Source organism: Syngnathoides biaculeatus, chromosome 7 (assembly GCF_019802595.1).
Source record: "Syngnathoides biaculeatus isolate LvHL_M chromosome 7, ASM1980259v1, whole genome shotgun sequence".
NCBI lineage: Eukaryota > Metazoa > Chordata > Actinopteri > Syngnathiformes > Syngnathidae > Syngnathoides > Syngnathoides biaculeatus.
This window is the reverse complement of record NC_084646.1, coordinates 8,329,390-8,353,174: the sequence shown is the minus strand read 5'-3', so window position 1 is coordinate 8,353,174 and position 23,785 is coordinate 8,329,390. Positions and strand designations below refer to the sequence as shown.

The window sequence follows — 23,785 nt, the reverse complement described above, 5'->3', positions numbered from 1 at the left end:
TTTTTTTCATAGAATCACTCGCCAAATTGCTTCCTGTAGCGTCCGTAGGCGGCGTTGCCGATGACGACCTTGACGACGGCCGAGCCCTCGTCGGCGTCCACGCTGACGTCCTGCACGGCGGCCTCCCTGTACAGCCAACTGTTGGGGGCGGGGGCAAAGGTCATCGAGCGCCGTCCGTCCGCTCCGCTTGAATTTCGCCGGCCTCACCTGAGCTGCGGCGTGCCGAGGTCCACCTTCAGGCTGAGGACGCGTTTGCCCGTGGCGGCCACGACGCGCCGCTCCACCTCCGCCGCCAGCGCCTCCAGGCCACGCCCCTGCAGGGCCGAGACGGCCACGGCGTCGGCTTCCGTCGGCTCGTAGCTGAAAAACGTGACGGGGTGTTTTGCTTTCAAATTTGTATTCAGTTTTGAGTTTCGAGTTTTGAGCTCTGACTTGTCAACGAGGTCGATCTTGTTGTGGACTTCGATCATGGAGCCCAAGAGCGCGTCGGGCACTCGAAGGTTCGTCAGGACGCTCAGCACGTTGGCCTTCTGGTTGACGTTCTCCGGGTGGCTGACGTCGCGCACGTGAAGCAGAACGTCCTGGCAAACGTGCACAAGACAAGAGTTCAGTTGCAGTTGAAATATGGCAAGATTTACACTTCTAAAATTAAAATGATTTAAACTAAAGTTAAAAAAGAAAAGTCTAAACATCATAATCACAAAGAATAAAATAGTCACACCATCATTTTAAAAACGTTATACATTTGTTGATTAATTTCACTTTATGATTTTCATGGCCAAAATGATTTATAACATGGTCATATTTGAAGTTAATTTAAATAAGAACACTTGGTAGGAAAAAAAAAATCACGACTCATGATACAATTTTACAAAAAAATGAAAACGATAAAAAGATTTTTCCTAGACTATTTTAAATAAATGATAAACCCTTTGTAAACATGATCATTTCTGTAATTTTCCGGATGTTTTTCAAAAATGATCTAAAGCACAGGTAAAAATTACGTCATGAAATTAGTTTTGTCTGATGTCGCTATTTATACAATAAAAATGTTTGATTTATACAAACATTTTTGTTTAATCCCATAATTTTATGAAAAAATACATCCCAAATTAATATTTTCAAGACAAGCATCTATTTATAGAAAATTAAAAATGATAATTTTGGGTCTCACATTTTTCCACACCTGTAAATATTTTACTATCGGACCACAAAAAATGATACATTCGATGCCGTACCGAGTGCTTGATGTCCTCCAGCGTGGCGGCAAACGAGTCGATGAGCCGATGCGGCAGCTGCGACAGGAAACCGATGGTGTCCGCGTAGAGGACCGTCACCCGGCCGGGCAGCTGGCCGGCGTGCACGGTCACGTCCAGCGTGGCGAAAAGCCCGTCTCGCGGCTGCAGCCCGGCGTCGCCCGTCAGCGCTTTGATCAGCGTCGTTTTACCTGCAGACGCGTTGCCAAATGCGCGTCGGATCAAAATGAACAAAACAAAAAACGCGGGTCGGCGCTGACCGCAGTTGGTGTATCCCAGCACGGAGACCAGCGGGAACTCCTTGTCCTTCCGGCGGGAGCGAAGCAGTCGCCGCTTCCGGCTCAGCTTTTCCAGCGCCGAGCGGATCTTCGTCTCGCGCTCCCTCAGCAGCCTCTGCTGCACCTCCAGCTGCGTCTCGCCTGCGCCCATCACCCGGATCACAGGCGGTCGGAGGAAGTCACGCGCGCTACGTGCCGGTCAGAACTACGTGTCGAACCCGAGAACAGCAACTACGAGAACAGCTGATTTGGTATTTATCCTTTAAATGACAGGCGGCTGAGAGCAAAACGTTGGAATGCGAACGCAGCCACAGGGCGAGGCTGGAGAAGGGTGTGCGCACTATTGCAAGCACATTATTACGCTCCCCCATTCACACTTGAGACCTTGTAACACAAACGAGTAACACAAATGATGACAAGAGGAAGCCAAACGGGTCTTAATTAGGTCTTATTTGGACATTTTGGTTTGACAGGCGTATTATGGCAAATGGTGCAAAGCGTGTTATCAATTATGAATTCCCCTCCCACCCGCGAGGGTACTCGAGTACTTTTGCGATGACGGTTACCCGAGCCTCCGATGTAGCGGGCGCCTCCGCCCTGCTGGTCCAAGTTGAGGAATTCGTTCTTCAGACGCGACCTGTGAGGAAAACGTTGACCGTTAGCACCAATTTAACTACAATTTTATAAAACAGTTTACATTTGCTGTGATTTCATAGTTTTTTCTTCACCAAGTATATGTACTACATTTTATTGCTACTGTTGTGTCAAAATGTACTTTTACCTCATTTGGATAATTGGGTTATTGTTTTTAAGTTATATTCTCCCCTTTTTGTATATCATTAATTATTTGATTCATATTTTTTAGTAATGATTCATTTCTTGTCCTGTTATTTTTGTTTTTGTTGACAATTTAACTACAATTTTATTTATTATTTACATTTGCTATGATTTTATAGTTTTTTGTTCACCAAATATATGTACTACATTTTATTTCTACTGTAGAGTCAAAATGTACTTTTATCTATTTTGGATGATTGGGTTACTGTTTTTAGTTATTTTCTCCCCTTTTTGTATTTCATGAATTATTTGATTAATATTTTTTATTTTTTATCACTAATTTCTTGTCTTATTATTTTTGTTGTTGTTGATATAATTTGTTATAAAGATCAATGGAGGTACATAATTATAATTTCGTATTTAAATGTTTGTATTTTAAGGTAAGTACAGTAGAATATTATTGAAGTGGTCCGATTTACCGTCATCTCATTTTAATAAGTGTAGCCAAGATGTCGAAACTTTGTTTATTTTCATAGCCAAACGGAGCCTTTAAGTTGGTTGTTGGGTTTCACACGGTGGTTTGTTTGTGCCGTACTTCCGGTTTGTTGTAACGGGTTCTTCGAAAACGCGATGGATTTGGAATGAATCGTGATACGCCACCACCATTATAATCCTATTTAAGGGCTCCAATTTATAAATAAATTAATAAATAGATACATTCGTATTTATCCTAACAAAAATACATTCAAAACATTTCACCGACACTTCCGGTTCTCTGCGCAGGACTTCCGGTTATCTTCCGCGGTCCTCGTGGGCTCGATACTTTCAATAAAAGGTGATCCTCCGCCTTCGTCCCCACCACGAGAATGTTATTGAACAACTGTTATTTACTTAAAGACTACGAGTTAGGAAAACTATTGTCGAACACGCTGTGCCTACTCTTTTTTCCCTCACGGCAAACTTTAACCCGACGGTCGAGGAGGCAGTGCTCGCAAGGATGCTGAGGAGGGACAAAAGTACTTAAATAATGTCATTTTAAAATATTTTTCCCCCACTCTACGCGGACACCATCGGTTTGTTTGTTTTTTTAAGCTTTTGCATGTTTACGAAACATCATCATCCGGCGTCGCTCGCAGTCGTATCTTCACTCCTTGATGTAATAACCACTGCATGTAAGAAGCCATCTGTAATACACCGCTTTGCGCTTCACGTTTTGCGGCTTCGGAGTTGCGCGGGGTTATTTTTCACCCAAAAATAAAAGTGAAATTTTTTTAATACAGGCATAACGGAAGCCATTTTGCGGAATGACGGGTAGATACAAGGCGCGTGATTGGTTCCCGGCGCGACGTCGACCAATGAAAGAATCGAGTGGATTTATCCCTTGATTTGATTGGCTGCATCACCGGAGCTTCACCCAACGGCTTCCCTTGTTGTTGCTCACCAACGTCGTTCACGCTGCTCGCACACCGGCTTAGTGCTGTGTTTTGTTTTGTTTTTTTATTATTAGTTATCCCCCTCCAATGCCGCCTAAGCGCCGCGCCCCTGCAAAAGCTTCTTCCGACGCACCCAAGAGGAAGATGATGACCATTGTCGAAAAAGTTAAACTTTTAGATATGATCGGAGAGGGCATGAGTTGTGCATCTGTGGCACGCCAATATGGCGTGAATGAATCCACGGTGCGGTACATCAAGAAAGACGAAGAAAACATCCGCAAAACTGCTTCGGTAACCTTCAACGAAGGAGCGAAACGCGTGGTAACGCAGCATAATAAGAGGATTGTTAAAATGGAAGCCGTATTGGCTCTGTGGATCGCCGAATGCCGGAAAAAGACGGTGCGTCTGGACCCGAATATGATCCGGGCAAAGGCCAAAGCTCTCTACGACCAGATCTTGCCCGACGGCGACGAAAGAGAGACCGAAGAAGGTGCTGACCCACCGCAAGCCAGTACGAGCAACGGCAGGGGTGACTCCCCCCCTCGGGGGCGGAGCTTTTTGGCCAGCAAGGGTTGGTTCGAAAAATTTCAAAAGAGATACGGCCTGAAGAGCGTCGCTCTGTTTGACGACGCCTCGTCTGCTGACGACGACGCTGCTCGGCGTTACACGGAGGAAGAGTTTCCCAACCTCATCAGTGAGGGGGGCTACCTGCCCGAGCAAGTTTTCAACATGGATAAAACGGGCCTGTTCTGGAAGAGGATGCCGTCGCGGACGTTCCTCTTCAAGGACGAAGTCAAGAGGCCTGGCTTCAAGCCCCACAAGGACCGCGTGACTGTCATCATGTGCGGCAACGCTGCAGGTTTTATGCTTACGCCGGGCCTCATTTACAAAGCCAAAAACCCACGGGCATTAAAAACCAAAAACAAGGCTCTGCTTCCCGTGTACTGGATGCACAACCCCAAGGCCTGCATGACCAAAGCGCTGACTCTGGAATGGTTCTTCCGTTGCTTCGTTCCCCAGGTGAGGCTGTATCTGGCCGAAAAGGGCCTTCCCTTTAAGGTCCTCCTCCTGATGGACTGTGCGGGAGGCCACGCGACGGACCTGCAATACGACGGGGTCCAGATAGAGTTCCTGCCCCTGAACACCTCACCGCTAATCCAGCCCATGGATCAAGGCGTCATCCGTGCCTTTAAGGCGCTCTACACTTGCTACACGATGGAGGGCCTCATCACGGCAGTCGACGACGACGACGAAGAATTCGCCTTGAACGAATACTGGGGGAGTTACGACATTGCCTCGTGTCTGTCTAATATCCAGCAGGCATTAAAGGACATGAAAAGTGAGACCGTCAGTTTTAGCTGGAAGAAATTATGGCCCAAAGCGGCGAACGACTGTCCGGGCTTTACCCCTGACGAAGTTCACCGCTCGGCGGTGGAAAAGACCCTGAGGCTGGCTCGCGTCATGTGGAACGAAGGATTCGTCGACATGTCGGAAGAAGACGTCGGCGCCCTCGTCGACTGCCACTCGGACCCGCTGACAGACGGCGACCTCCTCGAGATGACCAAGGCCGCGAGCGAGGAGGAAAACTCCGAGGACGACGAAGAGACTGAAAAGCGGGGCCTGACCGTGGAGAACCTGGAACAGTTGTGCGACATGGCGAGGGAAATGCAGCAGTTTGCGCAAGACGCCGACGACAATACAGCGCGAGCTGCGGACTTTAGGAACCGCGTTGACGGGGTGACGTCCTTGTACAGGAGGATTTTGGAACAGAAGAAACGACAAAGGCGGCAACTACGCATCACCATGTGTATCTCACAGGTAAAAAAACAGCGGAAGTCCTAGACCACAGGTGTCAAACTCGAGGCCCGGGGGCCAGATCCGGCCCGCCGCGTGATTTTATGTGGCCCGTGAAGGCAAATCATGCATATAAACGTTCATGATTTTTGTTCAAGTCTATAGCAAAAATTCAAATGACTGATTTCTGATTCCAAAACTAGTCCAGAAATTTCATGTGCGAACATGACGAGGCGGTTAAAGATTCAGTTAAGACCCTTGTCTTAGAGCAAGGGTGTCAAACTCATTTTTGTCGCGGGTCACATTGTAGTTCCGCTTCCCCTCAAGAGGGCCGCTACGACTGAAATCGTTTATCGCCTCATTGTGTAAACACGTGAAATTTACGAATTACTTTTGGAATCAGAAATCAAGGGTAAAGGGTTTTTCAGCTGTCGATGTTTGGTAACGTAAAAAACGTTTGCAATACCTCAACATCATGATTTATGATATGACAATTTGAAATTTTGGTACAGATTTGAACAAGAATCATGGAAGTTGACATACATGATTTGCCTTCGCATAAAATCATGTGATTTGGATCTGGCCCCCGGGCCTCAGGTTTGACACGTGTCTTAGAGCGATTCATGTTCATTCCTGTGCTATAATAACAGTTACTGGATCATGTTTTAGCACAAAATTTTGAAGTAAATACCTGTACTGTTGTCATTTTTGTTATCAAATATGTAAAGTATAAGTACTGTTTGCATATTTCAAACATTCTGGTACCCACATACATAAAAAATTCTAAGGGGGTGTGGGGACAAATCCTACTTTGTGTTTTTTGACATTACACGGGGGGGGGGGTTTCTGGTCCCCATTAACTGAAAAACGAGGGATTACTGGATTTACACACGGAAAAGTCCCGCGCGTAAAATTTGTTGCAAGTGGAAATACATAGATATTGAAAGACGTTGTTTATTTTGTGTAGTCTTGAGCGATGTTCCCTTTAAGCTGCGCCACTGCGCAATTGCGCACTTGTCGGACACTCTCAGCGCACGTGAAAACCGATCCAGCCTTTTTTTTTTGTTTGTTTGTTTTTAACACGGAAGCACACGGTCTCTGCTGCTCAGCCTACTTCTACTTCCTAGTTTAGCTGACGCCACCCCCCTCCACTCTTAAAGGGGTACACTCATAGTTACAAACACAACACAAGCCGGCAACTTTATATCTGCGGACACGACTGGTGGACCACACGCGCAAATTTATATCTGCGGGCATGACTGACCGCACCCGTACATTTTTTCAAATGTGAGTGACTACATTAACAAATTCTGGCATTTTAACCTTTCAACTTTTTTATTGATCCATTTCAATAGCAATCCGCTTGAATATTTTTGTGTATCAAGTTCGTTCCATGTCGAGATTTCAAAATATGTCACAATATTCACACAGCCTGAGCGTTGCTGGACTTGCAGAGAAAATTCTCCGTCGTCACAAGTTCTGAAATAGGAACTTCCTGTCATCTGATGTCACATTTTTAGGTTTTTTTTTCCGTTTTGTCTTTTTTAGGAAACGCCTGGCACTTCGAAATCTGCGGCGGAATCGGGAACCATATCGGCAACCAACGTGTGGATTGTGGAAAAACAGAGACGGCTGAGGAAAAATATTGTAAGATAAAATCAGCTTTTTTTTTTTTTTTTTTTTTTTTTAAACTGTACAGTGTTCGATTATTGGAATATCAATGGCTCAATGAACAAAGCCTGAGCTATTAAGATTTGAACTAAGTCATATTTTTGCATAATTCTTGTGTACTTGCCAGTTTTGCCAGGACCGGCTTCACCTGATCAAGATGCAACTTGAACTTTTTTTTCCATCTGTCCAGAACCCAAGGTCCGATCTTTCGGTTAAGGAGGAACCCGTAGAATCAAACGTTTTTGCAGTAAAGACTGAAGAAATACCTCTGGTATGTAAAATATATGATTGAGAAATACATCTGAAGCATAGTTTGGAAGTGAATACGTGCCACCGGGATTTGAATTTGAAATGTAGAGCGATCACATTTTCGATAGTTGCAACAATTCGCTGTCTGAAATTAAACCAGCCAATGACGCGATTGGCTGGTTTAATTTTAGACAGCGAATTGTTGCAACTATCGAAAATGTGATCGCTCTACATTTCAAATTCAAATCCCGGTGCCACATATTTACTTTCATATCTCGATCTCAAAGCCTGATCAATATGTTCATTTGGGAACTCTTTGGATTCATCTCGAAGGCAACTTCAATTATTTCGTCCAAAGAGGAACCCGTCGAGGAACCCGTCGACTCAAAAGTGGCTTCGCTTCCCCCTAATGAAAGATATTTGGTACGTATCATCTATCGGTGATAAATATCCATTTTTTTTTCATTCACTATTTGAATCATGTAATGCCTTGTTGTACCGCGCTTACTTTGTGAGATAGCTTTTTGCTTTCACAAGACATGACGGTAATCCCTCTCTACTTCGCGGATCACATATCGCGGATTCAGAGCATCGTGGATTTCTGATCTCCCACATTATTGCTTGTTTAGTTATTATGCACTTTTGTCAATAAAAAAAAAAGTTTAAAAGGCTGGGCGTCGAGTCGCTACAGATACGGCAACGCGCTCCCAGCCGAGCCTACTCCACTCCTAAAGCACACATTTTAAGCAAAACAATAAATATATTTCTTAAATTATTTTCTTATATAATGTATTTAAACTATACATGTATTTTGACTATGCAATTTGTTATCAGGAAAAGCTTAAAAAGGCTTTAAAAAGCCTAATTTTGTTAGGCTCAGAACGCATTATTTCTTTTTCCATTCATTGTAATGGGAAATATCGATTCGGTTTTCGAACAAAATCAATTCTCGAACCGCCTTCGGAACGGATCGTGGTCGAGAACCGAGGTTGTACTGTATTTAAAGACAATCAGAGCAGCTGAATTTAGATACAGCAACAACGTTTATGAAATTTGGAAGTGGGAAAGACAAAAAACCAAATATTACTTTTGCAAACATTTCGTCAGTGTTGTGCAGGTTTATAAGATTCACGAGACTTTCAGAATGCGTCAAAGTATTTTTAGCCTTAATTGGATGTGTTTTTAAAAATTGATGTATGAATTTATTTTCTTTCTCGCAGATTTCAAGCGCGGCGCAAACAGAACCTGCACCGGACAAACCAATATTGTGCACCGGATGTCTCAAGCTTATGAACTTTGATTCTCCAAACGATTTTTGCATCCACAATGAATCCACTTGAGTATTATTTTTCCCCCACATAAGCAGTTTTTTTTCCCATAAATATTTCACTCAAAACAGGCCTGCTTTAGATCCTTTGCTGCGTCGACGACTCAGCTGAGGTCAACGTTTCCAGGAGGATTCAGAAATATGTAAATTTCAAACAATTTCTCGAGCTTGACTAGTTTTATCTACTGTCCAGAAGAGACCCCACCCCCCACCCCACAGTTGGCACATATAAATGAAAAAACAAACTCAGAACTGTTGAAATTGCAATATTTTTTCGTTTGGAAATTACAGATTGCGCATGAATATTTGCAATAAGTTAATAATAAATGTGAATAGTTTCAAAATGTACTTGTATTTATTTGCATGGTACCCAAGGGGAGGAACTTTAAATGCTGATTTATGGCTTATTAAATGACAAGTTTGGGGGCAAATGCATCACTTAAAATAACTCCAGCCCCTTTCAAAACACTCTCGGCACACTGAAACTATGATTATTATTTGATGTATGTATTATTCCAGCACTGTAACTGAAATTATTCAATTATTATGGTTCTTAAGGTCACTTAGGTAAAAATGTGATATTTTTACATTATCATGAAATATTAAAGACCGAACATACCGGTGACAGCAACATTTTTTTTCTACCATTTTTCATGCTCGTAATTTTCAAATTCTTTGTACACAAAAGTCTAAAAAATTGTTCATAAATTTGTCACAGCGCGCGCCCTTTGCCGAGATAATGCAGTTAAGATGCACATTTTACAGCGAAGCCTTTTACTGCACGCAGCCAAATGCAAGCGCGTAAAAAAAAAAAATATATATATATATATATATATATATATATATGTTTTGGTACGTCGGAGCCGTCAAAAGAAATCGGCAAAGGAGAAGTCCAAAGCGATTTCTATACATTTGTGAACTATGTTTCAGAGCAATAAGCCTTTTGTGTACAAAAACAGTTCTTGAGTCTGTAAATAAAAGCTAACGCGTGGATTTACGGAAAAGAAATCGGACTCGTGGATTTTTCCGCGACTTAACGGCGTCCAATAGGAAGCAGCGGACGGACCCGTCGGATGTGGTCGTACCTCAGCAGCGGGATTTCGGCCAGCGAGATCTGCAGCTTGGCCTCTTTGGTCTTGGCGTTACTGCGGAAGATGTGCAGCACCAGCGAGTAGCGGTCCAGCACCTTCACGCCCCACGCGTCCTCTAGCTCCCTCTGGAGGACGACACGCACGTTTAGCGGACTTTAGCGTTCGGGTTTTCCATTCTGGGAGTCGTAATTTTTGCGGCCCACAAAACAATTTGTTCCACATTATTATTATGACTACATTGTTTTTTTTTTTATTTTTTTCTGTTGGTATCAACATTCTAATGAAACAGGCTAAACCAATTCATCCTCGCCACCTCATCTTTGGGCCAATTAAAAGATTTATCTCAGTTTGAATAAAGTGTGTGTGTGTTTTTTTTTAAAGACAAAGGCAATCTGTTTGAAAAAATAGAGATAAAATCTGTAGGTAACATTATTCTTACAAAATAATAAATCGTCATATTTATTTAATTAGAACTAACCAACCATTTAAGGAAAATAAACATACTATACAGTTTATGTAATTTTTTTGTATTGGACTATGTTTAATTTTTGTTTACGATGAACCAACTACTCAATAAAATTAAAAATATTAAAAGGTAAATGTAAAATTGCCAATTTTGCATTTTTTATTGACAATGAATGAATACACTATATACAATATCAAATGTAAAATAGTTTATTTCACCGATATTAATAAATTAACCACAGAATTACATGAAATGAATACAACTACAAATTTTATTTTAACTATCCAAGTTTAGGGGGCAAAATAGCAAAATATTTGACAATAAAGGATAAAATTAAAGAATACTGCTTTTTTTTAACAATTTCTTTTACAATAAATTAACAACCAAACATTTAATGAAATAAACAAATATGTTCAATGTACGTAATTATTTTATGATTTTTTTACACCAATACATAAATGTAACAGTGACATTTTTATATTACAAAAAACAATCTGTACATAACCAATTATTTAATTTGATACATCTGAAATTATTTTCATGATCCAACTTTACAAATAAGCAGAAGAATGAATGTCGGTAAATCAAACAGTAAAGAGCTTTTGGCCAATTAAAAGTTCGAATGTGATGGCGACCGATCACGTCAACCCGAGATCCCTGAACCAGCACCAGGAAAAACATCTCCCTGGCAAGTGGTCTTCGGAGCCAGCACGTTTTAGAACCCACGAGAAGGACCGCAAGAGACGAGCTCACCTCGGACACCGGCGAGAGACGCTCCACGTTGACAAAAACGGCGGTGACGCCCGCCGTCCGTCGGATCTTCTCTACACGGGGGATAAAGAACGCCGTGAGTCACGCGTCAAATTTAACGGCGCCTTCCCAGAAAGGAGGACGCGATCGCAAGATACCTGTGAGCATCTGGAAGTTCCCTTTGCCGAAGATCTTTTTTTTCTCCGGGGTCTTGGTGGACAGGATGAGCTGGTCCACCACCGACCACTTGTCCAGCGTCTTGACCAGAGCCACGGCCTCGGCCATCATCAGCTCGGCTGCGGGTTTGGCCGATCGAATACGCAAGTAGGCCACTCGTGGGGGGTTGTCGACGGCGCTACTTACCTGTCGTCAGGTGCTGCTTCCTGCTTCCCCACTTGACGTCCGGGTGCACCACAAAGACCCGTTGTTGGCCCCCCGCGTCAGCCGCGGGGGGCTGCATTTCCCGGAACAGCTCGTCCGCCTCCTGCTCCTCCGTCGCATCGTCTCCGTCGTCTTCGTAGGGTGTGAAACCTGCCAAGTACAAAAACTTTGTCGCCGTACTTTAGTACATTTGAAAGGAATCTGTACTTTGCGGCAAACACATCTTTACTCCCGACGTGAAAAAAGAAATCTGTAATTTGTACTCTTCATTTTGTCAAGGTTACCAAAACGGGTATTAGACATAACTGAAAAAAAAAAAAAAAATAATAATCTTTTGCCACTAGATACATGTCAGTCTGTTATTTTTTACTTTTAGTTTAGTATAAGAATTTTGCCAGCATTTTTTTTCTACTAAATTAAAAACCATCCTGTAGAAAAAGTAGGTATTATGTACGATGTACGTTTTAAAAATTCAAACTTATTTTACGTTAAATATTATATTTTATTTTTAAATTGTGGAAATGGTAGCAATGTCGCAGATGTCACGGCCAATGATATACTTTGAGAATAAAAGTACATTCTGGGAGAAACAAAAATCCCCTTTTTTGAGGTAAAATTGTGAGAAAAAAATTATTGTATTTTTTTCAAGTCGTAATATTTCAAGCGAAAAATAGTATATTTGACATTAGAGGGTATTCGTTTTTACTTTCCTGCTTTAGTAATTGAGTTTAATTGGTACTTCAACTTTTTATCTTCCCTTTTTTTTCCCACAAGTACTTCTACTTGAGTACAAAGTATGAGTACTTTGGCCACCTGTGTCCTCGGTGAAGTCGTCAGAGCGCCTCAGGGTGCAGCCAGAGAGTCCAAACGCTCGGCTGCACAGCGGCATGCGGGCGTCTCCGTACCGGGGAATGCAGCTCGTCCGCGCCGGGGCCAGCGAGGTTGGTGCCCGTCTGAGGTGCGCGCAGGCTCGGTACAGGAGGGATGACCACGCGTGGATCCTCGTCACGGTTGCCATGTTAAAAAAAAAAAATCACTTCATAATCCGCCGTTTCTTCATACTACTTACGTACTTTCATTATACTACGACGTGGAAATTATAAAGCGCAACATTGTACTTCATATCGACGTTCCTCCAATATTGTATTTGTAGTTCGGATCCATCTGATAAATAGCGTTGACTTTCCGCGATTATGATTATGTATTTCAAATTAACCCTGCAGTTAAACTCGCAGGCAGAAATGACTGCTACGATAAATCCACAGTCACTGAGTACCGGGTAAACATGTCATTCAGTCAAAAATAATACATTTTTCACATTGCTTCCAGACTTTAAATTGATCATGTCATTCAAAATTGACGATATTTTGTGCCCTGCTTACGTGGTCTCGTGCCTACAAGAACAACTGATGGAAAAAATACACAAGGACATTTTTCAACAGGGCTGCCATTTGAAAACGTCATATCCGGTCACTAAATTTTTGGGGTAAAACAAGATAGATTTACGAAAAATATATTTAAAAAACTCCTATAAGCCTGCCATGTTGAAAAAAAAAACCGTCACATTCGGTACAGCTGTCATCAGTAAAATGAGATGTAAAAAATTGTTATGATTTGCTTCACTGTTGACTGTTTGTCACTTCACTTCCGGTATTTATTTAATGTTATTTACGAATTAGAAAAATATAACAAAACAGCAAAACCACAACACACCGTCTGATGAGAAAAATAAATATATTTATTTACTTTTTAAAAATTTCTATATACACACGCGAATGTTTAAATGGCATGAATTATACAATGATATATGTATAATATCCATATATGTGTATGTATATAGATCCATAAACCTTAGTGTAGTCAACAAATTATGATTTTATATATTTTATTTATTCTAATTCCCGTCCTTTCTCTTCTCTTGCCCTCTGTCGCGTTTAGAGACTGCCCTCCATAGGTCGGTGGCGTCATTACGCATTAAAAGTCTCAATTTCCCCACAAGTGTTTTACGCGCTGGATGATTGGAGCTATATTGTGCAAGAATGTATGATTTGTATTGAATGTAATAATTAACCAAATTGTCATCATTAATATCCATTTTAGGTATTAGTTGGTGAAGTGATTCACAGGATTGAAATCCCTGCTACCGGCCGCCTCCGACGTTTCGTGGGTGTGGACTTAAAAGGTGAAAGAATCCAAACAGGTTGGACGGAACGACACCTCAATGGCTCCTCCTCGTAAGGCTGAAACACATTAAGCGGCGAGAGGAAGCGAATCCTTCCAATGTCATCTTTATTTCGCTCGTGGCCAAACTTTACTCAAGTGTCGCGCCGAGAGGAGCGAAAGAAACTTTTGGGACGCAACAAGACGCGACAGGCGTAATAGGTGACTAAAGCGGCAAGAATTTTCATAAAGGCTAAAAAAATATTGAAATTAATTTGGGCTGAGGGCCGAAGAGGCGATGCGCGGGCCACTGTGGAGAATTCAACTGCTGTTCAGCTTCTTCTTCTTCTTCTTCTTTTTCTTCTTCACCATCTGCAACACTTTGGGTAAGAAAGTCCACTTTTGATGACGTCACAACTGACCACAAAGGATGTTCTGGGTTTATCAGATTATTTATTTATTGGGTGTGTGTGCAACAAAGAAAAAGTCTAAAAGATTATCACTTGCAGTAATTAGCCATGTGATAATGCCAGGACATTAAAAAAAACATTAATATCTATGTATAAACAAATTAATTAAATCCATAAATACATTTAATAAAATTAAATAAAACAATCCCAGCCGGTTGGTCACTTTTATTTGTACTAATTAACGGAATCTATCCCAGAATGAATGCTAAAGTTTAGCGTATTTCGTGGCTAAACAGTAGAGATGTTACAATTAATCGGTTCAAACAATGACAAATTAATTTTCAAATGAATCATCAACTATTTGTCTAGCCGATTCATTGTTTAGGGACCATATTTAACTTAAAATTGTCCACATCCTTCTAATTTCAGTCTCGCAACAGTAAATATTCTCCGATTTCAGTTTTTCTCCATGTACTGATTTATCTTGTTTATTCAAAATAAGATGTTTACAAATAATAATTTCATGTTTTTGAATAAAGGGATGGAAAAATAGAATTTTTTTTTAATGATTCATCAGCTAAAAAAAAAAATAATTCAGTCACTTAATCATTAGTAGCAGAATGCAGCCCTATGGGGGCACAAACCAGTGCAATCTGTAGGCCGGTCCCAAGCCCGGATAAATGCAGAGGGTTGCGTCAGGAAGGGCATCCGGCGTAAAAACTGTGCCAAACAAATATGAGCGTTCATCTAAAGAATCCCATACCGGATCGGTCGTGGCCCGGGTTAACAACGCCCGCCCCCGGCACTGCTAACCTGCAGGGCGTCGGTGGAAATTCAGCTACTGTGGGTCGAAGACAAAGAAGAGGAGGAAACCGGATCCAGCGTCAGAAGAAAAAGAGGAATGCACAGAGCCTACAACTGAGTGTAGGGACTTTGAATGTTGGGACTATGACAGGAAAAGCACAGGAGTTGGTTGACATGATGATTAGGAGAAAGGTTGATATTCTGAGCATCCAAGAGAGCAGGTGGAAAGGTAGTAAGGCTAGAAGTTCGGGAGCAGGGTTTAAATTATTCTACCACGGAGTAGATGGGAAGAGAAATGGAGTAGGGGTTATTTTAAAGGAAGAGCTGGCTAAGAATGTCTTGGAGGTGAAAAGAGTATCAGATCGAGTGATGAGACTAAAATTTGAAATTGAGGGTGTTATGTATAATGTGGTTAGCGGCTATGCACCACAGGTAGGATGTGACCTAGAGTTGAAAGAGAAATTCTGGAAGGAACTAGATGAAGTAGTTCTGAGCATCCCAGACAGCGAGAGAGTTGTGATTGGTGCAGATTGTAATGGACATATTGGTAAAGGAAACAGGGGCGATGAAGAAGTGATGGGTAAGTACGGCATCCAGGAAAGGAACTTTGAAGGGCAGATGGTGGTGGACTTTGCAAAAAGGATGGAGATGGCTGTAGTGAACACTTATTTCCAGAAGAGGGAGGAACATATAGTGACCTACAAGAGCGGCGGTAGAACCACGCAGGTAGATTATATTTTGTGCAGACGATGTAATCTGAAGGAGGTTACTGACTGTAAAGTAGTGGTAGGGGAGAGTGTAGCTCGACAGCATAGGATGGTAGTATGTAGGATGATTCTGGTGATGGGTAGGAAGATTAGAAGACAAAGGTAGAGCAGAGAACCATGTGGTGGAAGCTGAGAAAGGAAGAATGTTGTGCGGCCTTCCGGAAAGAGGTGAGACAGGCTCTCGATGGACAACCGAAGCTCCCGGAAGACTGGACGACGACAGCCAAGGTGATCAGAGAGACAGGCAGGAGAGTACTTGGTGTGTCATCTGGTAGGAAAGGGGAGAAGGAGACTTGGTGGTGGAACCCCAAAATACAGGCAGTCATACAAGGAAAGAGATTAGCGAAGAAGAAGTGGGATACTGAGAGGACTGAGGAGAGGCGAAAGGAGTACATCGAGATGCGACGTAGGGCAAAGGTAGAGGTGGCAAAGGCTAAACAAGAGGCATATGAAGACATGTACACCAGGTTGGACACGAAAGAAGGAGAAAAGGATCTCTACAGGTTGGCCAGACAGAGGGATAGAGATGGGAAGGATGTGCAGCAGGTCAGGGTGATTAAGGATAGAGATGGAAATGTGTTGACTGGTGCCGGTAGTGTGCTAAATAGATGGAAAGAATACTTTGAGAAGTTGATGAATGAAGAAAATGAGAGAGAAGGAAGAGTTGAAGAGGCAAGAGTGATGGACCAGGAAGTGGAAATGATTACTAAGGGGGAAGTCAGAAAGGCACTACAAAGGATGAAAAATGGAAAGGCAGTTGGTCCTGATGACATACCGGTAGAGGTATGGAAGCAATTTGGAGAGATGGCTGTGGAGTTTTTGACCAACTTATTCAACAGAATACTAGCGGGCGAAAAGATGCCTGAAGAATGGAGGAAAAGTGTTCTAGTTCCCATTTTTAAGAACAAAGGGGATGTTCAGAGCTGTGGGAACTATAGAGGAATAAAGTTGATGAGCCACACAATGAAGTTATGGGAAAGAGTAGTGGAGGCTAGACTCAGGACAGAAGTAAGTATCTGCGAGCAACAGTATGGTTTCATGCCTAGAAAGAGTACCACAGATGCATTATTTGCCTTGAGGATGCTCGTGGAAAAGTACAGAGAAGGTCAGAAGGAGCTACATTGTGTCTTTGTGGATCTAGAGAAAGCCTATGACAGAGTACCAAGAGAGGAACTGTGGTACTGCATGCGTAAGTCTGGTGTGGCAGAGAAGTATGTTAAAATAGTACAGGACATGTATGATGGCAGCAGAACAATGGTGAGGTGTGCCTTAGGTGTGACAGAGGAATTTAAGGTGGAGGTGGGACTGCATCAGGGATCAGCTCTGAGCCCCTTCCTGTTTGCAGTGGTAATGGATAGGCTGACAGATGAGGTTAGACTGGAATCCCCTTGGACCATGATGTTCGCAGATGATATTGTCATGTGCAGTGAAAGCAGGGAGCACGCAGAGGAACAATTGGAAAGATGGAGACATGCACTGGAAAGGAGAGGAATGAAGATTAGCCGAAGTAAAACAGAATATATGTGCGTGAATGAGAAAAGTGGAGGGGGAAGAGTGAGGCTACAGGGAGAAGAGATAGCGAGGGTGGACGACTTCAAATACTTGGGGTCAACAATACAGAGCAATGGAGAGTGTGGTCAGGAAGTGAAGAAACGGGTCCAAGCAGGTTGGAACAGCTGGCGAAAGGTGTCTGGTGTGTTATGTGACAGAAGAGTGTCTGCTAGGATGAAGGGCAAAGTTTACAAAACAGTGGTGAGGCCGGCCATGATGTACGGATTGGAGACGGTGCCCCCGAATAAACAACAGGAAGCTGAACTGGTGGTGGCAGAAATGAAGATGTTGAGGTTCTCGCTCGGAGTGACCAGGTTGGATAGGATTAGAAATGAGCTCATTCGAGGGACAGCCAAAGCTGGATGTTTTGGAGACAAGATTCGAGAGAGCAGACTTCGATGGTTTGGACATGTTCAGAGGCGAGAGAGTGAGTATATTGGTAGAAGGATGCTGAGGATGGAGCTGCCAGGCAAAAGAGCGAGAGGAAGACCAAAGAAAAGGTTGATGGATGTTGTGAGGGAGGACATGCGGACAGTGATTAGTAGAGAGGAGGATGCACAAGGTAGGCTGAGATGGAAAAAGATGACACGCTGTGGTGACCCCTAACGGGACAAGCCGAAAGACAAAGAAGAAGAAGAATCATTAGTAGCAGCCCTAGTTGAAATGCTAACAGTGGCTATGCTAACGTAGCCACAGTGGACTCAACTAAATTGAGGTAGAACGCCAACCTATGTGATTTAGTTTTGACTGGTTAAACTGATTGCAAAATGGACATGGTGGAGATTCGGAGCGTTCAGGGGTCTCAAACTCAATTTAACTTGGGGCCGCTGGAGGCGGAGTCTTGCGTGTAAACAAACTCTCCTCGGCAACGCTGCTGTAACTTGTCATTGACAAGTGTTCCTCTGCTTGCATCAAGCCCGGTAGATGTCACACGCCCGCTAGCCATCTACCCCCACTGTGATTGGTCTACTCCGCACACAACACTGTGAAAGTGCCATCCATATAAAACTCAAAAGGCCACACTACCATTGTACTTTCGTATTAAGGTGGGGGCCGCAAAAGATCATCTCGTGGGCCGCAAATGGCCCGCGGGCCTCATGTTTGAGACCACCGAAAAAAAGATGCTCATACTTTTTTTGTTTTTGTAATTGCTCTGATTTATATATATATATATATTTTGGGGTTGAATTCCCAAGGATTTTTGCAAAGTATCTTGGCGTCTTCTTCACATGTAATCTGAAAATGCACTCCGCAGACGGGGAGTGCGTGTTGGGCATCGTGGGGCAGCCGCTGCGGCTTTCCTGCTTTTACCCGGACGCCCTCGCCCTGGCCGACGTCTCCGCGGAATGGAGGAGGAACGAGGACGAGGTGGCGCGAGACGACGGGGACGACGACGACGCTCTCCGCACCGGCAACTTCACCCTGAGGCTCCCCGCCGTGGACGCCCGGGAGGACAATGCCAGTTACAGCGTCATCGTCAGCTCTCGGGGCAACGCCAGCGTGGAGGCCTGTAGGCTGTGCCTGAGGGTCACTGGTAACGTTTTTTTTTTTTAAATCGTCAAATATTTTAAGTAATATTTTCTAAATTCCTTACAAGTGTCACGATAAAGTATCTTTTTTTTCTTTTAATTGTAAAATATTTTCATTTGCTTTCCAATGTTTTTGACTGTTATACAAGTTAATCATTTTTTTCATCCATTAAAATTGCAACTTACATCCACTAAGTGTAAAAATAAGTTACAGTTCCAAAATAGATATTGTAAAATATCTTATTTGTAATTGCTACATATGCAAGTGTAAAAATAACTTAACCACTGTTTGTATTTTTTTCACAAATTTTTAAATATATTTTAAAAATTACTCTTATATTAAATGTATAAGTATGCAGCTATTATTGTAAAATTATATATAATATTATTATATTATTTATATATAGTATTCGGTAAAATTTTTAACCGTCATAAGAGAGTCAAAATGTTAACTGCAGTTCATTTTGGTTTTATGATGAGTAAATAAGTTTTTAAACTTTGTCACACTAATATCAAGTTAACTTAACATCTGTTGTTATAGTTCATTTACAGTATAATATTTTGGTGTATTTTTATTTATTATATTTTAGTAATTTTTTTAATGATTTTTAATTGCTTAACTTAAATGAAATTATTTTTTTAAACCATTATACAAGTGCCAAAAAAAGTTGATCAGTTAATATTTGTTTAAACTTGTCACGACTTGCCCAAAGTTAACCACCGTTATTGTTTATTGGTCATAAAAAGTTTAAAGTTACATTTTTAACAGCTATACACGCGTTTTACCACCGCATTGTTACTATTTTTTAATTAACATTTGAATGTTTTTTTTTTTTTTTAATACAAATAAGTTAATATGAACACTTTTGAACAAGTGCGGTTTGTTCTTGGCTCCCGTTTCTTTGTTGTTTACAGCAACGTCAATAGAAATAATGTAGTCTGTTCCCAGGTCAAACCGTGGCCATAAACAAGTAAGGTTACTTGAGGTGTTTTTCTGAGTGTTGTTTCCTGCGCGTGCATCAGCTCCGTTCAGCCCCCCCGAGCTGACGTGGGAGCCGGCGGCGGCGGACGCCCCCAGCGTGTTCCAGTGCGACACGGGCGGCGGCTTCCCCGAGCCGGTGGTCTCCTGGCTGATCGACGAAGGGGTCCGGGAAGTCCCGGAGGGCTCGGTAGAGACTCTGGTGGAGCTGCGGCCAGACTCGCACCTCTACTACGTCACCAGCTACCTGACCGTCAACGTGACGGATACCAACGTGTCCTGCGTCGTCCGCAACACGGCCACCAACCTGAGCCTCGCCTCCACCACGCGTATGTTTGATGTCGCTGGAGGGGGTAAGGGGGGGCTTGTGATGTCACTGGAGGGAAATTCTGATGTCATTTGCTGCAGGGGTGGTGGGGGGGTTAATCCGTGTGTACAGTACAACCTCGGTTCTCGGCCACAATCCGTTCCAGAAGGCGGTTCGAGAAGCGATTTGTTCGAAAACCGAATCGGTATTTCCCACGTCTGTGTACAGAGGCTGCGTTATACACAATAACAACGCGTGTCGTGGATCAGCTGGTCGGGCCGCGGGTGTTACGTTATTCCCGGGTTTGTCGCGGGCGTTCGAGTACCAATTTTTGTTTGAAAAAAATCTCAATTTTCGTTCGAAAATCGATTTGTTCGAGAACCGAGTATTCACTGCACAGTAGAGCCTCGGTTCTCGACCACAATCCGTTCTCGAAGGCGGTTCGAAAACCGATTTGTTCGAAAACCGAATCGACCGCCGCTCGCGTTATGTTATTTCCGGTGGTTTTTCGGGGGTGCGTTCGAATTGACAATAACAAAGTGCGTCGTGGGTGGGTCAGCTGGTCGAGCCGCGCGCGTTATGTTATTTCCGGGTTTTTTCGGCGGTGTGGAAATTCACGAGAAAGCGCGTTGTGGGTCACCTGGTTGGGCCGGGTTCTATGTTATTTCCGGGTTTGTCGCAGGTGTTCGAGTTTCGTCCGAAAACAGAAATTAAAAAAAAAAAATCTTGAAATTTTCGTTTGAAAACCAATTTGTTCGTGAACCGAGTATTCATTGTACAGTAGAGCCTCAGTTCTCAACAACAATCCGTTCTAGAAGGCGGTTCGAAAACCAATTTGTTCAAAAACCGAATCAACCGCTGCGCGCGTTTTATTATTTAAGGTTTTTTTTTTTGGCGGGGTGGGAATTCACATCAAAGCGCGTCGTGAGTCAGCTGGTCTGGCCGTGCGCGTTCAGTTATTTCCGGGTTTTGTCGGGGGCGTTCGACTACCGATTTTCATTCGAAAAAAGAATCAAAAAATATCTCAATTTCTGTTTGAAAACCGATTTGATCGAGAACAGAGACGTTCGAGAACCGAGTATTCACTGTATTTATAATAGCCAGATCCTGAAATGTAGATATGATATGTGGTATCACAAATATTCACATTTAACTGATGCTGATGAATTATTGTTAAGTATATTAGTCAGACAAGCTGTGCCTTCCTTTTTCAATAGTTTGCCACATCCAATATGGCAGCAACTTTTACAGACTAAGTGCCATATTTGGTGTTTAAGAAGCGTTTTTGTTTGTGTAGCTACCATTTTTTTGGGTCACGGTGGTCTCATCTTTTTTTTTTTTTTTTTGGGGGGGGGGGGTCTGTTCTGAAGACGCGGTGTGGCACGGTCCCGTGGTGACCCGGGCCACCGACGCCTTGTGGGTGTTCAGCACGGCACTGTGCGTGGTGGTGGGTGCCATGGTGGCCGTGGGCTTGGCCTACCAGATCCACCTGGACCGGGTGAGCAAGATGAAGAAACAAGTCCTGAGCAGAAGGAACAGAGGTAAATATTTGGACTTCATGAATCAGAAATTTTCTGGCTGTCGCCCTCAAGCAACCTTTTAAAAGGCACTTTTTATTTTTTTCTTGGATGGAGCATTTCATGATCACATGAGATGAGCAAACGCTAATATTTGCCATTGTCGTGTAAACAAATGAACTGAACATTATAGCTAATGTAGTCGCTAATGCTAACACAGAAAAAGTGAGAACAACAATGGGCTAACTCCATTTTTTTTTTTTTTGTCATTTTCGAGGAGAGTGAATTAAAAGTTTTATGGTCGCAATCCAACTTTTGGCTTTAAATGGCAATAGTGGCGTCTCCTAGATGCGCGTTTTTACATAAAAATAATTACTTTGGACTTGGATCATAATTGGATATTGCAGTTTTATCTGCAACTGAGGTACTCATCCTCAGTTTATCCAGGTTGAAGAAAGAAATAAACAATTTGGGATTATAAAAAATGTGAAGTGCAATAGAAGTTTAAGTCCAATGATGTTTCATATCTATCAATATTTCATCAATTATAAATAACATTCACATGCAGAGACAAAGGCACCCAAGCTGACTGACAACAATGCATATTCAGCAGATTCTTGGCCCACTGTCACAAAATTGGATCACTGTTTTAATTCCGACCATTGTTCATGTGAAAAATGTGCATTTAAAAAAAAAAATAAAAAAATCCATATCTGCAATTAACTTAAAAATGACAAAGTGAAGTTGGCCCATTTGAGTTCCCAATTGCCGGGGCCATTAAAGTACAACTTCGGTTCTCGACCACAGTCCGTTCCAGAAGGGAGTTCGAGAAGTGATTTGTTCGAAAACCAAATCGCTATTTCCCTTTACAATGAATGGAAAAAGAAATAATGCGTTCCAAGCCTTAAAAAAGTCTTTTTTTTTTTAGCTTTTCCCAATAATACATTGCATAGGAGAAACACGTGTATTTTAAATACTTTATATATTTCTTAAATAAATATATTTATTTTTGCTTAAAATGTATGCTTTAGTAGTAGAGTAGGCTAGACTGGGAGTGCATTGGTTTATCTGTAGCGACTCGGCTCTTAGCATTGTAAACTTTTTTTTTTTAACATAAGTGCAGAATAACTTTAAACAAGGAATAATGACAGAGGAAAAAAAGCTACTTTTTAATTTTTATTTTTACAAAAAGTAACATACAAAAACATCGAAATCGTTGAAACAAAACAAAAATGCAGAAATGCTAATAGAGAATTGCGTATTCACTGTATTATGTTAGTCAGTCACGTTTGTATGAAAATCTTGCGAATATCAGGTCGTCGCATCAATTTCAACGCAATTAAATGAGCTGTTGAAACTGCCGTAGTTTTATGATTATTTTTTGCATCATGTTATAACGTCAACGCTCTGCGCAGGTTACAGGAGACGTCAACACACGGAGGAGACGGAGGCGGTCATGTTTGAGTCATGCGAGTCCAACGTCTGAACTGGATCCATCTTCCCGCTCACGATTCGTCCTTCTGCCGAGCAGACCGCGAGCGCCATGCCCAAAAGTGACCGGGAAGTCGGCCATTTTAGTTACAAGCATCCATTTGCCGCTCAGCGGCGCCCCACCCTGGACGTTTAGAGAATGATTTGCCCCTACGGGAGTTTTACAGTTTGCTAGGACGTGTCTGAGGGGATGTTTTGGTGTGAATTTGTCCAAACATTCCTCAATTAGCGCCGGCGGTATGCAAAACTGAAAATGACATGATAAAGCTTTTCTTTCCCCAGAAATCATGAAAATGGTAGAAATTGTTTTTTGGGAGGATTCACTACAGAAAAGGGGATGCGAAGGTTCCTTCCTCGCGAATTTAATCTTTTTTTTTTACTTTTTGTAGCTGTTAAGATGTTAGTTTTTTTTTTCCAATAAATACATTTTTTTTCCACAGCCTTATTGTTCATTTCCTGTCACCATGACCGCAAGTTTATCAAACAACTGAGCATATGCCACTTATCAGATGCTAACGCATTAATAATGCTACACCTGACCTTCTCCTGTGTTTTCAACCAAAAATAATCATCCGGAACGCTCCCATCTGTTTAAAAAAAAACAAAACAAAAAAAAAAAACAATGTACGCCAACATTCAGTCTCCCGCCAGGGAAAGTCTCTGACTTTGTCTTGAAAAAGAAGCAGGAAGTGATGTTTTTTAACGGCGCCTCTGGTGGCGGGGTCGCATAATTATTCCTATTGTACCTGCAAGCGATTAGAGAGCCCCGTAGCTCAGTGGTTAGAACATTGTCCGGA

The 23,785-nt window shown here is 42.4% G+C and overlaps 3 protein-coding genes across 10 annotated transcripts; 2 read left to right on the top strand and 1 right to left on the bottom strand.

Moving 5' to 3' along the window:
- gtpbp6 (GTP binding protein 6 (putative)) lies at positions 1-12,931 on the bottom strand. 7 transcript variants are annotated; one of them, XM_061824389.1, is made up of 12 exons: positions 12,856-12,931; positions 12,278-12,474; positions 11,456-11,623; positions 11,251-11,388; positions 11,096-11,166; positions 9,871-10,001; positions 2,101-2,171; positions 1,517-1,675; positions 1,239-1,447; positions 433-581; positions 208-360; positions 1-138 (listed from the first exon to the last, which is right to left on the bottom strand). In XM_061824389.1, exons 1-12 carry the CDS (start codon positions 12,903-12,905, stop codon positions 15-17), a joined length of 1,620 nt encoding a protein of 539 aa, XP_061680373.1. In that variant the 5' UTR covers positions 12,906-12,931; the 3' UTR covers positions 1-14. The 7 variants fall into 7 exon arrangements, with proteins under 7 accessions (XP_061680373.1, XP_061680366.1, XP_061680367.1 ...); XM_061824382.1 differs by having other exon boundaries at positions 1,239-1,675; XM_061824383.1 differs by having other exon boundaries at positions 1,239-1,675; positions 12,287-12,474.
- Positions 3,081-9,858, top strand: LOC133503140 (tigger transposable element-derived protein 1-like). Its single transcript, XM_061824381.1, has 6 exons — positions 3,081-3,146; positions 3,819-5,562; positions 7,087-7,185; positions 7,400-7,480; positions 7,792-7,881; positions 8,679-9,858. The coding sequence occupies exons 2-6, from the start codon at positions 3,832-3,834 to the stop codon at positions 8,796-8,798; spliced, it is 2,121 nt and encodes a 706-aa protein (XP_061680365.1). The 5' UTR covers positions 3,081-3,146; positions 3,819-3,831; the 3' UTR covers positions 8,799-9,858.
- On the top strand, positions 12,277-23,427 carry LOC133503143 (V-set domain-containing T-cell activation inhibitor 1-like). 2 transcript variants are annotated; one of them, XM_061824392.1, is made up of 6 exons: positions 12,277-12,414; positions 13,574-14,019; positions 18,421-18,699; positions 19,718-20,002; positions 21,351-21,521; positions 22,913-23,427. In XM_061824392.1, exons 2-6 carry the CDS (start codon positions 13,932-13,934, stop codon positions 22,981-22,983), a joined length of 894 nt encoding a protein of 297 aa, XP_061680376.1. In that variant the 5' UTR covers positions 12,277-12,414; positions 13,574-13,931; the 3' UTR covers positions 22,984-23,427. The 2 variants fall into 2 exon arrangements, with proteins under 2 accessions (XP_061680376.1, XP_061680375.1); XM_061824391.1 differs by having other exon boundaries at positions 19,718-20,026.
- The last annotated feature ends 358 nt before the right edge of the window (positions 23,428-23,785 follow it).